This window comes from Eucalyptus grandis, chromosome 8 (genome assembly GCF_016545825.1).
Source record: "Eucalyptus grandis isolate ANBG69807.140 chromosome 8, ASM1654582v1, whole genome shotgun sequence".
NCBI lineage: Eukaryota > Viridiplantae > Streptophyta > Magnoliopsida > Myrtales > Myrtaceae > Eucalyptus > Eucalyptus grandis.
In genome coordinates, this window is record NC_052619.1 from 57383466 (window position 1) to 57400388 (window position 16923).

At 38.5% G+C, this 16923-nt stretch overlaps 2 protein-coding genes across 2 annotated transcripts; both read right to left on the reverse strand.

The window, feature by feature from the left end:
• Positions 1-2943: 2943 nt before the first annotated feature.
• On the reverse strand, positions 2944-3462 carry LOC104431147 (cell wall / vacuolar inhibitor of fructosidase 1-like). The gene has a single exon (XM_010043824.2). The coding sequence runs from the start codon at positions 3460-3462 to the stop codon at positions 2944-2946; it is 519 nt and encodes a 172-aa protein (XP_010042126.2).
• A 2560-nt stretch (positions 3463-6022) lies between these two features.
• Positions 6023-6671, reverse strand: LOC108954469 (cell wall / vacuolar inhibitor of fructosidase 1). The gene is made up of 2 exons (XM_018860476.2): positions 6161-6671; positions 6023-6033 (listed from the first exon to the last, which is right to left on the reverse strand). Exons 1-2 carry the CDS (start codon positions 6669-6671, stop codon positions 6023-6025), a joined length of 522 nt encoding a protein of 173 aa, XP_018716021.2.
• Positions 6672-16923: the final 10252 nt, after the last annotated feature.

Consider the following 16923-nt stretch of genomic DNA (forward strand, 5'->3'; position numbering starts at 1 on the left):
CAAAAAATAATAATAAAATATTGCCACGTAGGATTTCCGGCAAGGGTCGCCGGAGGTGGCACTTAAGTGTCCCACTCGAAAAAAAAAAGTGGCACTTAAGTGTACCGTTTGGAAGTTATGGCACTTAAGTGTCCCGGAGTGCCAAGTTATGGCACTTGTGCTGTTCTTCCGCCGAAAAGATTTATATTTAATTGACAAAATTGAAAGTTTTAAGACTGAATTATCATATGTTTTAAGACTTTTTGACAATTTTCCCTAGTGCAATCAATTCCCTCATTTAATTATGTTTGATTTGACTCATAAAAAATGTCAACATGGCTTTTTATTATTTTCTCTCTTGTAATTGACATTAGGTTTAACTAAATCATGAAGTGTGAACTTAAAACGATGCCATTTTAGTCAAAATTCTAATTTCTAATTTTATTTAAATTAGATTAACAAAATAGAAAAAGAAAATGTTATTTTCTTTAAAATGAACAAAAGGCTCAAAAAAATAAAATAAAAGTTAGACTTCAAATGTTCAAAATTAAAAAAAAAAAAAAAATGCTTCGATCATTAACAAGAGACCGTATTTTCTTTTTTGGAGGAGAAAAAGAAGAGATTACATGCTTTGTAAGCATTCACACTTCTCATAAATGAGGTTTTGTAGTAAATATTGAAAACCATAATCTTAAATCTTATCCTCTCCACTAACCATAATATTTGATTCTTATATTCTATTAAATTTTGGTGATGGTATGTGGTATAGATCTCGACGTGAAGGTGTGTGTATGTCAGTACGATATTTCTCGGCAAAGGGACAAATTGAAAGGAGTTCATTCAATTATAATAGCTGGTTTATACGAGGAAAAGTAGGCCATGGGAATTTGTGGTCGAGTTGATTGGTCCGTATACAGTATGCGAGGATTACAAGCCTATCGATAGACTTCACTTTTTTGTCAGAAGATTTTTCTCAATCATGGGTTTTTTTATTGTCGGCCACGTCCAGGCTGCGTTTGGTTGCAAGTTGTTTATGTTCCTAGGAACAAAAATTTCTGTTTTTTTTGTTCCTGAGAACAAAAAAGGAACATAAACGCGTTTGGGTGCGTTTTTATTCCAAAATTATTTTTTTTCCCAAAACACATCTGAATGTAAAACAAGAAATAAAAAAAAAAGTTGTTTCTTGTTTCAAACAAAATTGAGAAACACTTTTTTATTTTCTTCTTCTTTTCTTCTTCTTTTTCTTTCTTTTTCTTTCGCCGGTCGCCGGCCTTGGCCATGGCCGGCAACCGGTCGACGAGGGCTGGTGGCCTCGCCCGCCCACGGCGAGGCTCGCCAGCCCTCGGCGAGGCCGAGCCTCACCGTAGCCGGGCGAGCTCGATCTCGCCTGATCCGGCGAGGCCGAGCTTGCCCCTAAGGTGAGGCCGTCGGCCCTCATTGGCCGGTCGCCGCCATGGCCGAGACCGGCGACCGCCATGGCCGGCGACCGGCAAAAAAGAAGAAAAAAAAAAAAGAAAAAAGAAAAAAATAAGAAAAAAAGGAAAGAAAATAGAAAAAATAAAATAAAAATATTAAAAAATAAAAGAAATAAAAAAATTATACAAATTTACCAAACGTGTTTCTTTTATTTTTTATTCCCTAACAAGTTTACCAAACACGTTTTTTTGTTCAAAAATTGTTCATTGGAATAGAAACACTTTTTTTTTATTTCGTTTCCTAGAACAATTTTTAAACAAACGTTACCAAACGCACTCTGCAGACAAGAACCTAGACTGCCCTTGATTTCTCAAGGTCGACAAGAAAGCTCTCTAAAATCGATCATTAATTTACTGCCGCTCCCCTACAAATAGTCTCGATTTGACTTGTGATAGCGATTTAGTGAATATCTCCACAACTTCGTCCCCGGTTTAGCTATACTCGAGCTCGATCTCTCCAATAATTTGCAATACTCCAACCCCCAATTTGCTTGTTTCTCCGTGTGTCATGATCATGAGACAAAATAGTTTGTTTGAGAGGTCTAAACTTTTGTAATATATCCACTCAAATGTCTGTTGATTAGTGGAATTGATTGTGGAATCGTGGACTTAATACATTTGCTTTAATCTCCTATAGATAAGTGGAAAAATTTAATCCTCAAATGAGGAAAAGTTACTGTTAAGAATCTAAGTTTAAGTTATTAACTTCAAATAGCTAGTCATATATTTAATTAGGAGAGTAAGAATGTTTACTTGAGGAGGAAAGCAACGATGGCTGCCTTTTCTCTATCATATTGATCGGCTTTAGAATGGCTATGGTTCAAGTATTGTATACAATTAATACAATTTCATCGGTAAAAAAGACATTTAAAATGGCAAAAGTTTTTTTTTTCGTATTACTTAAATATTTTTAAAAAATCACTTAAGTGTCAATTTCGATTTAGGTGGTTGGATCTCGTGGTAATATATTATTCTTTGGATCGACATGGCTTGTTATAACTTGACTTAGCATCTATATCTGAACGATATCGTTTAGCATGATTTTCCCCAATTTAGAACCCTAATTTGACCAAACTGACCAAACCCCAACTTAAGAAATAAGCAAGCAGAAGTATTCCCTTGTAAATGAATCTGATAAAAAACCTCTGGTTTGGTGATTAGAATCTCCTAGAAGTGATGATGAGTTAAATCGACAATGGTGGAGGAATCTTTGAGTGGAGATTCCACCTCGTTGAAGCTCTCGAATGCTGAACAAGAAGGGGAAAAAAAAAGACGGAATAATTTGGGTACGCTTTCAAAAATTGCCAAAGTGATTGATCATTTGCCGTACATAATTCTTGACGCTTCTAGTGTCCTACCGAATTTCATCATACGAGCACTGCACTTTCGTTAAGAAACATTGTGGTTTTATTTTCATTTTGCTTCCGAGCTATACATGTATTCTACCACCGTTATTAATCGAACAAATCATCTCTCTTATCATCAGTGCTCACAGCAATGAACTGGCAATGGCGGAAGCCAACAAGCCTGCGTTGCGCTCAAACATGTTCGCGTCGTATATCGGCGACTTTGGGCCTCCGAAGCCTGCTTCGCACACCGCCGCCGTGTTCGCTGCGTCATTCATGTACTGCACGGCGAACTTGTAGTCACCTTTCGTGAAACTTTCCCTGCTTGGCGGCACCAACGAACTTCTGATATTTCCGTACGACGCCTCGCAAGAGGTCAGCGCCTGCTTCGTCTTTGAGTCGGGGGATTTGCCGAGCAAGTCCTTGATCTCGTCCAGAGTCACCTCGGCGTTTGAGTCGGCCGTGTCGACAGAGATTAGGCCTAGGGTCGGGGTGTCCGCGGTGGAGCTCCGGGGGTCAGACCTGAGGATCGCGATGCAGGAGTCGACGTCCGGCATCTTCTTGCAGGTGTCGTCGATGAGGTCGGCGGATGCGAGTGGGAGGATGGTGATGAGAAGAAGTTGAGTGAACGAGACAAGTGTGAAGAGCATTGGAGTCTTCATATTGCTGGAGTCTGTTATTGAAGGAGACGATTATGCCGATGAGGTTTTGGAAGAGGATTGTAAGAAAAGGATTACTTTTGGCGTAGAAATGTGTGCTGGTTGATCCTCTAAATCGAGGTTGATTGCTTCCCGCAATGGAAGAAAATCATAAGGGTTTGACAATTTTTCCATTTTTTTCTTTTGGTCGAAGATACTATACCTTTTAGACACATGACACTTACCTTAAAAATGGAGGGAAATAATATCAAAGATATTAATGAGTTTTGTTATTCGCGGTTGCCGCACATCGGGCGATTTAGGGGTCATTTCCTCAAAAAGTCCTTTCGGCATTCACTCGACGCAAAACTAATGAAAATATGGGCAAATAGAGCCATTGACTGAGGAGGATTACTCAGAAGTCTTTAACATTAAATAAAAGTCAGATTTCAAATGTCCCATATGAAAGTGAAAGCAGAAAGTCAAAAATTGTAGGTTGCATCTTGTGTTTTCTTTTTGGGGGTAAGTTAATTGACAAGAGACTGTCTTTGTTTTTTTTTTTTGGGGGCGGGGTGGGGAATTTCTTTTTTTTTTTTTTTTTGTGGGGGGGGAGAGGGAATAAGAGATTACATGCTTTGCAGAAAGTGAAAGTGCTTCTTTGCACAAGGAATTCACAACACAAGATTTACTTCCGTTTCTTTTTCTTTTCTTTTTTTACTGTGCACACAAACTTTAGTTCTTGTTACTAAATCCTTCAATGATTTTTCTTACGTCTTGACCCTGTTCGGGTATGAATATGAAAAATTCATTAAAAAATAGCAAACAAGATCAAACAACTATGAATAAATTTGTACAACTAAAGCAAAGTGTGCCAAATAAGTTTCAAGTTTTGATTTTTCACAAAGGAGGTATGGATTAATGTAAAAAAATCAATTTGCATTCAGGTATCAGAACCATTTTAGTTTCTGAAAAAACAGAGGATACCTTATTCACAAAGTTGGCAATTTAGGCCATCCAATGAAAGAATCAAGTTCTAAAAAATTGCATGCATTTGGTAGAAACATCAACAAACAAGTTTGTATACACTAAAGTGAGGAAGTACACAAGAATCCTTCCACATAAAAAAAAAAGAAAAAGAAATTAATGGAGAGAACATAATCCTACTCAAAAGGAGAATGTCTGGTTATGAAAAAGTTTAGCTAGAGGCATAATAGGGAAAAGTTTGCTAAAAGTCCTAAATCTTATGTAATGTAATATATTCGAGTTCTTTGTGTTTTTCAATTGACACAATCAAGTGCAAATTACATTTTTAAAAAGCACAATCAAGTTTTTCCGGTCACTAATATTGAAATTACCCAAAGCAGCAACCGTAATTGTGTACATGAAAAATCTTAATCGTACCAAGCGAATAGTTCAAAACTCGGTTACACTTGGTAGGAAAGATTAAGCAAATCGAATTGCGCCATTTAAATTTAGAAGCAAGGTTTAAAGTGCATTCCATATATAAAATTCTAAAGATGACTCCACTAGACATGATTTCTAATGCTCTTTGATCACATTAATGATTCTTTTGCAGAATAATCAGAAGAACAGTGTCTTATTTATGCTCTCTACTTACCGTGGCCCAATCGTAGATTTTTCTTTGTGGGGGTTTCGGTATAAGCGCCAAAGATATGATCACGGTCGAGTTGGGTAGCTCAGATTGCACTCAGCATGAGCCACAAGCATTGATACAATTTGAAAAGACTCTGGCCTGATCAGAGGGAATTATCTAAGAATATAACTGCCAATGACAGGATAAAGTTCCACATCCTCTAATTTCATGGAGGTGATTGCTCAACAACTTTGTCTTTATTAATAATTGGCAAAGGCATGTATACTTTTTGGTTGATGAGGCGTATCCGATCTTTTGCGAGTTTATGCCGCCATCGAGGGGATAAAGTACTTTATTTACATTTAACGAAACGAACTGATTAGAGCTTGCTCGAAAATTCACGTCTTCATTCCCACAGCTCGACAACTTGAGGCTAACATGATCCGTTCGAAACTTTCGATTTGGTCTATTCCAAGTCTACCAAATTATTCGCTATCAAGGTGATAAAGTGCGCACTGAAAGCTGAAAATATCCATTGTAACATGACCGACGCCTGGTAAACTGGTCAGTTATATTGTCTAATTGACATGTATTCAAACCAACCCTATGAACACTCTTTATCTCCGATTTGCTTGTTTCTCCCCGTGTCAAGATTATATGATACATCCCATCCACGAAATACTTTTCTGAAAGGCCCGGGTTACTGTGGTTTGTCCTCTCGTATATCTGTGAGGTAGTGGGGAGGCACTTGATCATGGAAACATATACATTAATAAATTTATTAGGTATCCGATAAACGAGTGGAAAATTATAATCCTCAATTAAGGAAAAATGACTGATAAGAATCTAAATTTAACTTAATAAACTTCCAACAGCCGGTCATATGTATGATCAAGAGTGTAAAAATGTTTACTTGAGGAGGAAAAATATCATATCGATCTACTTTAAAGTGAGTACGCTTTAGTATTTGAAACTATTATCAGAATTTCATTAAACAAACCCTGCACATTCATTAAGAAACATTACGGTTCAGTTTTCATATTGCTTCCTAGCTATCCATTTTTTTTTTACAGCCCTCACTAATTTGACCATTCATCTCTCTGATCGTCACTACTCACAGCAACAAACCGGCAATGGCGGAAGCCACCGCGGCAGCTTTGTGCTCATAATCGTTCGAGTCCGATATTGGTGACTTTGAGCCGCTGAAGCCCGCTTCGCACTCCTGCACGTCGTTTACTGCGGCATTCATGTACTCCACGGCGAACTTGTAGTCACCTTTCGTCAAACTTTCCTTGCTAGGGGGCACCATCGCGCTTACGATGAATCCGTACGACTGCTCGCAAGAGGTCAATGCCTGCTTCGTCCTCGGGTGGGCGGCTTTGCCGCGCAAGTACTTGATTTTGGTCAAAGTCGACTTGGCATGCGCCTCGACCTTGTCGACCATGATTAGGCCTAGGGTTTTGGTGTCTGCGGTGGAGCTCCGGGGGTCCAAACTGAGAGCTGCGGCGCAGAAGACGGTGTATGGCGTCTTCTTGCATGTGTAGTTCACGAGGTCGGTGGGGGCGGATGCGAGCGGGAGGAAGGCGATGAGAAGAATTAGAGAGAACGAGAGAAGTTTGAAGACCCCTGGAGTCTCCATGTTACTTGAGTTTGTTTCTGAAGGAGATGATGATGCCGATGAGGTTGTGGAAGAGGATCGTAAGGAATGGAATTCTTATGGTGTAGAAATGCGGGCTACTTCGCCCTTTATAAAGAGCCAGAGGTAATGATTGATTCCTCTTGTGGAGCGTCATAAATATTAGGCATCGTGCCCGAGGGAATTCATACGATAATTCAAGGTTCGGGTGCTTACTAAAAATAGGAACAAATGACTATCGAATCCCACTCGGCAGAATATGGATTAACAAATCATCATTGAGAAAAGAAAAATGAGAAATGATTATGTGACAATTTTTTAATTTATTATGAGAATAACTGATAAAAAAATCATGTAATACATAATTATAAAATTATTATGGGGCTCACTCTTTCAAGAATTTGTAGTTTATAATAAATTGTTATTTTCACAATAACCCAAAACTGTTATACTAGCAAAATCCAAAAAAATATTGAGGAAAGTAATCGTGGTGTTGAAAGATGGAAATTACTTTGCCACACATTGGGCAAATATAAGGTGAAGCCCTCAAGAAGTCATTTTAACTTTCGATCAACACAAAAATAGATGAAATTATGCAGAAGGATGAGTACATCTAAAATCCTAAAAGCTATTGTAGAAGTGCAATTGAGTCATAATTTTTTTTTAAAGTGTAATTAAATTCTAGAACTTGCCAAGTTAATGCAATTGGTAAAATTGTCCAAAAAGCCCTAAACCTATAATTATGTCTTAAATATTTTAATTTTGCCAATTGAGTCCAAATTTTTTTTTTCACATTTTGTTAATTGAGTTCATTTGATCAATTTCGACTGGAAATAGATAATGTTGAACTTTTTAATAATTTTTTGAATTTTTTGAATTTTTTATATTTTTCTTTATTTTTTTAGGGTTTTGGAGAAAGGGCTGGCGAGGGTGGCTAGCAACCATCAGCGCCAACCCTTGCTAGCCATAGGTGAGGGCCGACCAACCCTCGATGGCCATGGGGGAGGGCATCAAGGTGCACGAGCCCTCACCCAGAAGAGGCGAGGGCATCATACTATGATGCCCTCGCTAGACCTGGCTAGGCGAGGGCTTAGCAACCCTTGTTGTCCCCGAGTGAGGTTGTGCCCTTGACTAGGTCGGTGAGGGCTTGCACCCCCGCTTTAGCCGACGAGGGCCTTGACACACTCGCCTAGGGCAGGCGGGGGTCCATTGATCACCCTCACCCCTTGCCAGCCCACCCTCGGCGACCTTCTCTCCAAAACCCTTAAAAAAGAAGAAGAAGAATAAGAAAAGTTAAAAGAAAAAAAAAAAGATAACAATTCAAAAATTATTAAAATATATATATTTTTAAAAAGTGCATGTTAATGCTAGTAGTACAATTTCCAATCAAAATCAGTCGATAGACTTAATTAGTCAAAAGTGAAAATATTTACATTTAATTGACAAAATTGAAAGTTTTAAGACTAAACTATCATATATTTAAGACTTTTTGGACAATTTTCCCTAGTACATTCAATTCCCTCCTTTATTTTTGTTCAATTTGACTCATAAAAAATGTCCACATGGCTTTTTATTATTTTCTCTCTTGTAATTGACATAGGTTTAACTAAATCATGAAGTGTGAAATTAAAATGATGCCATTTTAGTCAAAATTCTAATTTCAAATTTTATTTAAATTAGATTAACAAAATAGAAAAAGCAAAATGTCATTTTCCTTAAAATGAACAAAAGGCTCAAAAAAATAAAATAAAAGTCAAGCTTCAAATGTTCAAAATTAAAAATAAAAAATGGTTCGATCATTGACAAGAGACTGTATTTTCTTTTTTTGGAGGAGAAAAAGAAGAGATTACATGCTTTGTAAGCATTCACACTTCTCATAAATGAGGTTTTATAGTAAATATTGAAAACCATAATCTTAAATCTTATCCTCTCCACTAGCCATAATATTTGATTCTTATATTCTATTAAATTTTGGTGATGGTATGTGGTATGGATCTCGATGTGAAGGTGTGTGTATGTCAGTACGATATTTCTCGGCAAAGGGACAAATTGAAAGGAGTTTATTCAATTATAATAGCTGGTTTATACGAGGAAAAGTAGGCCATGGGAATTTTGTGGTCGAGTTGATTGGTCCGTATACATTATGCGAGGATTACAAACCTATCGATAGACTTCGCTTTTATGTCAGAAGATTTTTCTCAATCATGGGTTTTTTTCTTGTCGGCCACGTCCACTAAGCAGACAAGAACCTAGACTGCCCTTGATTTCTCAAGATCGGACAAGAAAGCTCTCTAAAATCGATCATTAATTTGCGTTTGTTTGCGTTTGTTTAAAATTGTTCCAGAAACAGAAATAGAAAAAAAGTATTTCTGTTCCTGGGAACAATTTCTGAACAAAAAAATGCGTTTGGTAATCGTATAAAATTTCTGTTTCTGGAATAGAAAAAGAACAAAACACGTTTGGTAACTGTAAAAAAATTCTGTTTCTGGAATAGAAAAAGAACAGAAACACGTTTGGTTATGTACAAAATTTCTGTTCCAATTTTTTTCCAATTGTTTTTTTTTTAATAAAATGTGAACTTAGTATTGAATTATCATTCTCATGAAATGCTTATCAATTTAATTTTGTTCATATTAAGTGAAAACAAACATTCTAAACTTGATCATATTTGCTTTGAACGGAATAAATATTTTAAGTTCGTACCAAAATTTTCCAGTTTGTTTTTTTTTTTTTAAATAAAGTGTAAACTTGACTTTGAATTCTCATTATCATAAAATGTTCATCAATTTAATTTTGTTCATGGTGAGTAAAGTCAAACATTCTGAACATAGTTATAAGTGCATACTCAAGAATCTTGCAGTTCTTGCATTTCACGCTGTCTTCCAACTCAGACATTCTTCAACATTTTCTCGAGACATAAAATGTATTTTCTTCATTGCAACACAATTATACAATACTACCGACTATAAACTGAAGAACGTTTTCTGCTCACGTTAAATACAGATCTTTTCATTCCATGAGATGCTTTTGACATTCAAAATTCCTCATCAGTCCGCAAGATACCGGCACTTTGCACCCTTCATCCTTCTTCTTCCTGCTTCAGCTAATGATCAGTTGGACGTTTGGTCTATACCGTCAGCCTTTGTCGAACCAAATATATCTTCGATGCCACTTCTTACCCTCTTTCTTCTCTCAGCGATCATGTCCGTGTATGCCCGAAACAGAAAAGCAAATCTTGCGAACCAATCTATCCCCTTCCCTTAATGCAGGATGTGTGATGGGGCTATGGCCATACCTTAGGGTAAGAGTAAAGGAAGATGTACCACCATGAGCATATTAGCAAAGATATAATTGTCGTTACCAACATTGAATGCAAAATTAGCCAGCTACCGGTGATCGCTAACATTCCCCGTCAATGTTATTGTCCAAGGCCGACACCGTCAATGCAACAATTGGATGCACAAACTTGATTAGAAAACTACTAATAAAAAGGAAGGATTCCTGTTTGAACTTTTGACAAAACAATCTGGGAGCCAAAATGGAAAAAAATAAAATTACAAATACCCATTAAAGTTGAGCAAACCAATCTGGCCCGACTCAAGAGATATGAGCTATAATTATTACTTTAACATCCATCTCTTGCCGTAGTTCACTTTCCTTGATATGGGTGAGACCTTGTACACAAGTTATGTTATCATCAACAGGACACATGCCGATTTATGTATTATATAGCATGGGATCTCAATCATGGTATTGGAGTCCTCACAATATAAACATGGTCGATCACTCGGTCATCAACTTTATTAAACTCTTTGTGAAGAAGACTTATTGGAATTTCATGATGGAGGACGAAGTGTATATTTTCCATTAGTATCTTTGGAATGAAATCAGATGCATGATGTGAGATCGTGTGCCTAAGCATCATGAAATAAGCCACATCATTTCCTATTTTAAGCAATCTATAAGCAGCCTAGCTATCCATATGGTAAAGGAGAATGCAATTTCTAAAATGTGAAGAACCAAAAGCCACATTTAATCCCTATATCCATATGTTAAGTTTACAAAAGAACCTCTAAGCTCCGATATCAAGATTTTAGACAACCCTAACATCTTAATGGCACTTTCTCTCCCAAATTTCAAGTTTATCGACAACATCCAGATGGTGTATATGAATATTAGCTGAACACATCTTACAAGGGAAGTTCACGGGTATCAAACAGAGTTGCTCAAGGGAGAACGCATAGACCGAAACATCTCGAGAGTCTCGCAGCAGTCTTTCAAAGGATTCTGAACAATAATAATATGAGTTAACAACTCGCCATCAACATTAGACAGAACTTGCATCTTCACGAGATATGACTGAAGTTGCACTGATCATACATCTGAATCAACTATCCATGGAGAATGTTTGTTAAAGGATTCCGTCGATGCAAGTAAACAAGAAACATGACAAAGTGTGTAGACCTACATGTAAAGTTATTCAGAGCTCCTAAAGAATTCTAGAAAGCAAGTGCTTGAAGGCAGATGACGATAGCATAAAACAATGCAAGGATTAAACAAATAGGAAATAATTCAGAATGCCTAAAACTGAAAAACAAAGTGTGCAAATTACTGATCAAAACCATAAATTATGTCGGTGCGGTGTCGAATTGAATTGCTTGTCAAGATATCTATGGATTCCTTAGTCATCCCATTTTTTCCCGTAAGGCACTCGGGCCATCAACCATGACAATTTTCTAGACGCATCCACAAAGGTTCCACATCATTCAACATGGCATTACATAGAACTTTGTCCAATACTCATTCTCCTTCAAAGCCGGCTCATTGTACCCAAGTTCAACAACTTGGACATGGAACCATATGCTATATCCCAAACATGACTGCAGAGTGTGTTCAATTGTCGCAAAATGACACTTCCAATTACTATCTTGACCTAAGAGAACCCCAAAGAAGTTCAACGGTTGGTCGTGCATGAATGGATCACCATGACGCCCGAGCAGCGGCGACGCCGCTCGCTCGCTCGCTCGAGCCGAGCCCGAGCAGCAGCGACGCTCGCGCTCTGCTCGCTCGAGCCGAGCCCGAGCAGCAGGGCTCGCTGCTCGCGTCGCTGAGCCGAGCCCGAGCAGCAGCGACGCTGTCGCTCGCTCGCTCGAGCCGAGCCCGAGCAGCAAAGCTCGCTCTGCTCCGCTCGCCCAGATCTCGAGCGAGCGACGAGCCGCTGTCGCAGATCTGGGGAGCAACGCTCGCCCGATCTGCGAGAGTCGCCGAGCAAGCGGCTCGCAGATCTGGGCAAGCGCCGCCTCGAGCGAGCCCTAACACTCGAGCTCTCGCCGAAGTGAAGACAATCGATGAAGGAGGAGCAAAGTGACGACGTTTACTGGTGAAGGAGCAGCGGGTTGCGAGACAGGCGCCGAGAAGACGATGGAATTCTCTCGCTCGCGGAGGAGGCGCTCGTCGCGGAGGAGACGCTGCGTCGCAGAGACGCCGTCGCAGGTCGGAGGAGGAGAAGCTCGCGCAGTCGCAGTCGCCGGAGGAGAAGCTCTTCGCCCGTCGCTCGTCGCTTGTTGCAGGTCGCAGGAGGAAGCTCGTCGCGGGGGGTGAGGAAGCCCTGTTCGAGCACGATCGAAGAAATAAAAAGGAACACAATTTTGTTCCTTTTGTTTCGATTTGTGTTTCGAAACAAGAAACAAGTTTTTTTGTTTCTTGTTTCTTTTCTTTGTGTTCCCTGGAACAAAAGAACAAAAAAGGAACAAACGCACACAAACGCGTTTGTTCCTTTTTGTTCCCTGTGAACAAAAGAATGAGAAATTTCTGTTCCTGGGAACAAAACAAATTGCAACCATGCAGGCCCTAATTTACCGCCGCTCCCCTACAGCGTCTCAGATTTGACTTGTGATAACGATTTAGTGAATATCTCCGCAACTTCGTCCCGGTTTAGCTATACTCGAGCTCGATCTCTCCAATACTTTGCGATAGTCCAACCCCAATTTGCTTGTTTCTCCACGTGTCCTGATCATGAGACAAAATAGTTTGTTTGAGCGGTCTAAACTTCTGTAATATATCCACTCAAATGTCTGTTGATTAGTGGAGAGGCGCTTGATTGTGGAATTGTGTACTTAAGACATTTGCTTTAATCTCCAATAGATAAGTGGAAAAATTTAATCCTCAATTGAGGAAAAGTTACTGTTAAGAATCTAAGTTTAAGTTATTAACTTCAAATAGCTAGTCATATATTTGATTAGGAGAGTAAGAATGTTTAATTGAGGAGGAAAGCAACGATGGCTGCCTTTTCTCTATCATATTGATCGACTTTAGAATGTCTATAGTTCAAGTACCATATACAATCAGTACAATTTCATCAGTAAAAAGACATTTAAAATGCAAGTTTTTTTTTTTTTGGATCACTTAAATATTTAAATAAAGATTACTTAAGTGTCAATTTCTATTTAGGTGGTTGAATCTCGTGGCAATATATTATTCTTTGGATTGACACGGCTCGTTATAACCTGTTGAATGATATCGTTTAACATGATTTTCCCCAATTTAAAACCCTAATTTGACCAAACTGACCAAAACCCCAACTTAAGAAATAAGCAAGCAAAAGTATTCCCTTGTAAATGAATCTGATCAAAAGCCTCTGGTTTGGTGATTAGAATCTTCTAGAAGTGATGATGAGTTAAATCGACAGTGGTGGAGGAATCTTTGAGTGAGATTCCACCTCGCTGAAGCTCTCGAACGCTGAACAAGAAGGAAAAACCAAAAAAGGAAAGAAAAAAAGACGGAATAATTTGGGTACGCTTTCAAAAATGATACGAGTGGCAACATTCTTGACATTTCTAGTGTCCTACCGAATTTCTACCACCGTTATTAATCGAACAAATCATCCCTCTTATCATCAGTGCTCATAGCAATGAACTGGCAATGGAGGAAGCCACCGTGGCAGCGTTGCGCTCATACTCGTTCGAGTCGTTTATCGGCGACTTTGAGCCTCCGGGGGTCAGACCTGAGAATCGTGACGCAGAAGTCGACGTTCGTCGTCTTCTTGCAGGTGTCGTCAACGAGGTCGGCGGATGCGGGTGGGAGGATGGTGATGAGAAGAAGTTGAGTGAACGAGACAAGTGTGAAGAGCATTGGAGTCTTCATATTGCTGGAGTCTGTTATTGAAGGAGACGATTATGCCGATGAGGTTTTGGAAGAGGATTGTAAGAAACGGAATACTTTTGGCGTAGAAATGTGTGCTAATAGATCCTTTAAATCGAGGTTGATTGCTTCCCGCAATGGAAGGAAAGCATAAGGGTTTGACAATTTCCATTTTTTTTTTCTTTTGGTTGAAGATACTTGATCTTTTAGACACATGACACTTACCTTAAAAATGGAGGGAGATTATCAAAGATATTAATGAGTTTTATTATTCGCGGATGTTTTGGAAATTAGGTTGCCGCACAGCGGGCGATTTAGGGGTCATTTCCTCAAAAAGTCCTTTTACCATTCACTCGACGCAAAACTAAATGAAAATATGGAAAAATAGAACCATTGAGGAGGATTACTCAGAAGTCTTTAACATTAAATAAAAGCCAGATTTCAAATGTCCCATATGAAAGTGAAAGTGAAAGCAGAAAGTTAAAAATTGTAGATTGCATCTTGTGTTTTCTTTTTGGGGGTAAGTTAATTGAAAAGAGACTGTCTTTGTTTTTTTTTTTTTTTTTTGGGGGGGGTTTTGGGGGGGGAGAGGGAATAAGAGATTACATGCTTTGTAGTGGATAAGCATTCCTAATTGTCATGAATGGGGTTTTGTAGTGAGTAATCTACCCTAATCTTTTCCTCTCTACTATGTGATATTAAGACAGATTAGTTCTTTACAAAGGAGCTTTCGTTTGTAAGATTCGAATAAGGAAGTTACTGATATTCATATCATTCAAATTAACACATATGATCCCTATTCTCCACCTCAGGATTGAACCAGATCAGCTGGCCCCAGCCCATTTTTGTTCCTCTACTGTCTAAGAGCATTCCAACCTAGCTCTACTCACACTGAACTCACTAGAGCAAGATAGCTGGAGGCCGGGACCACTGTCAATCTCGAATAGCAATCACAAGCTTTGGCTTGAAGACTGACGTCATAATCATCATGCCGTCGCAGTCGTAGGGTTGGCAATGGCGATGGGGTTGTGAGAAGTCATTGTCGGATCATCCTTAATGATGTATAATAACTTTCTGAGGGGAAAAGGGTGACAAGTATTGTTTATGTGTATTTCATGTTCCAAAGATGTTTGCGTCCTAGTATTATGCACAGAAAATGATAGTAAAAAACAAATGAGAATTACCTTCGTCCATGCATCAACTATATATCAAGAAAGGCTCCAGGAAAATATAAAGAGAGTAAAGTTCCATTCGTTTTGTGGAAAAAAAAACTTTCAAAAACGTTTTTGGATTTTTCAATATTCGTTTCACAAAAATGAATTAGTTAAGGAAAACGTTTTTCATTATTGAAAAAAACCTTCAAAAGTAGGGAAAATATTTTTCATTTTTCAAAATGTAAAAAACATTTTCTATCATTTAGTTGACATCATTTTCTTTCACCAAACACAATTTTCTTTTATTTATTTATTTATTTTTTAAATAGAGTTTTTAATTATTTTCTTTTCTTCTTCCTTGGTTAGCTCGAGCCTCGCCACAAGCCAACGAGGCTTGAGCTCGCTAGATATCGGCTAGGCTTGAGCTCATCGATCTATGGTGAGGTGGGCGAGCCTAGTTTGACAAGCTCGAGCTCCCTAAGGCCAAAGTTGGCGAGGCTCGAGCTTGTCGATCCACGTCTTGGTTGGTTGTTGAGCGCTTGGCCATCGCCGAGGCATGTGGCGATAGAGGAAGGAGGGGAAAAAAGGAAGGAAGAGGAAGGAAAAGAAAAAGGAGAAAAAGAGAGAAAGAAAATAGAAAATCTAAAGAAAATTAAAAATAATAAAAATTCAAATTAAATAATATAAAATAATTAAAAATAAAAATAATTAACATTCAATTTTTTTGGTAATTTTTGTAGAAAATCAAATCAGATACTAAACAAGGAAAAATATTTTTTACTTATTTTCAGTGTTTTGGCCGAATACTTGAATATCATCATTTTCTTGAAAAATGGTTTTCTATTTTTTTTTTCAAATTCTCGTAAAATGTGGTGTTTCGGAAAATATTTTTTAAGAAGCCATTTTCTAGAAAAATATAATTATTTTTTCATTGTTTTGCTGAAGCCTAAAAATGAAGCGGATACAATTTTTATCTCTTTGGTGAGGAAAATCATTTCCCCATGCACTTACCAAACATGGTGACTAGTCGAAGGCGAGCTTGAGCTCACCACCGGCTGATCTAGCGAGGCCCGAGCTCACCACTCACTAATCTAGTGAGCAGCGAGCTTGAGCCCTAGCTCACCATCGATCGAGTGAGCCTCGAGCTCACCGATCCGGTGAGCGGCGATATCACTAGATGTCAGCAAGCCTCTAGCTTGCTTGAGGCCGGTGAGCTCGAGGCTCGCTTATGGCCGGTTGCTAGCTGTTGTCATGGCTGGAGATTGACCAAGACAGAAGTTAAAAAAAAAAAAAAGAAGAGAGAGAGAGAAAAAAAAAGAATTAAAAATTCGATTTTTTTAAATGGAAAAAAAAAAAAGAAAAATGGAAATGTTAACATGGATTGAGATAAGAGAAAGTGAGTGAGGAAATTATTTTCCTCATCTTGAAAAGTGAAAAACATTTTCCTCTATTTTAAAAGACCTTTTTTCCACTGATGGAAAATGTTTTCACCGATCAGTGTATTATCCGTGAAACGAACGCCTAAAAATTCAGAGAACGTTTTCTTGGAAGTTGTTTTTCGTAAAACGAACAGAGCCCAAGTCATTCCAACCAACTTCCTTAGATTCATATGGGTGATTCTAATGAAATTCTGTATCATTGGGAAAATGTAGTCAGACGTATGGTTGAATGCTACAAGTTAGCTACTTTTCGAGACTTTTTCAATGATTGTTCTCTCATGAAGCTCGAATGCAAAGAAGGACTTAACTTTTTGATGGTCAATGGTATTTTTGTCATTTGTCATTTTTTTATTTTTTATTTTGTTCATCTTCTTCCTCTTCGCTAGTGGCCGGCCCACAAAGGGTTGGGCGAGGGTTGCCCAAGCAAGCCACAGGTGAGGGACGGCCTCACCTGGGCGCCATCTGCGAGGTCAACCCATGCTGGCCCTAAGCGAGATCAACCCTTGCTAGATCTGGCGAGGA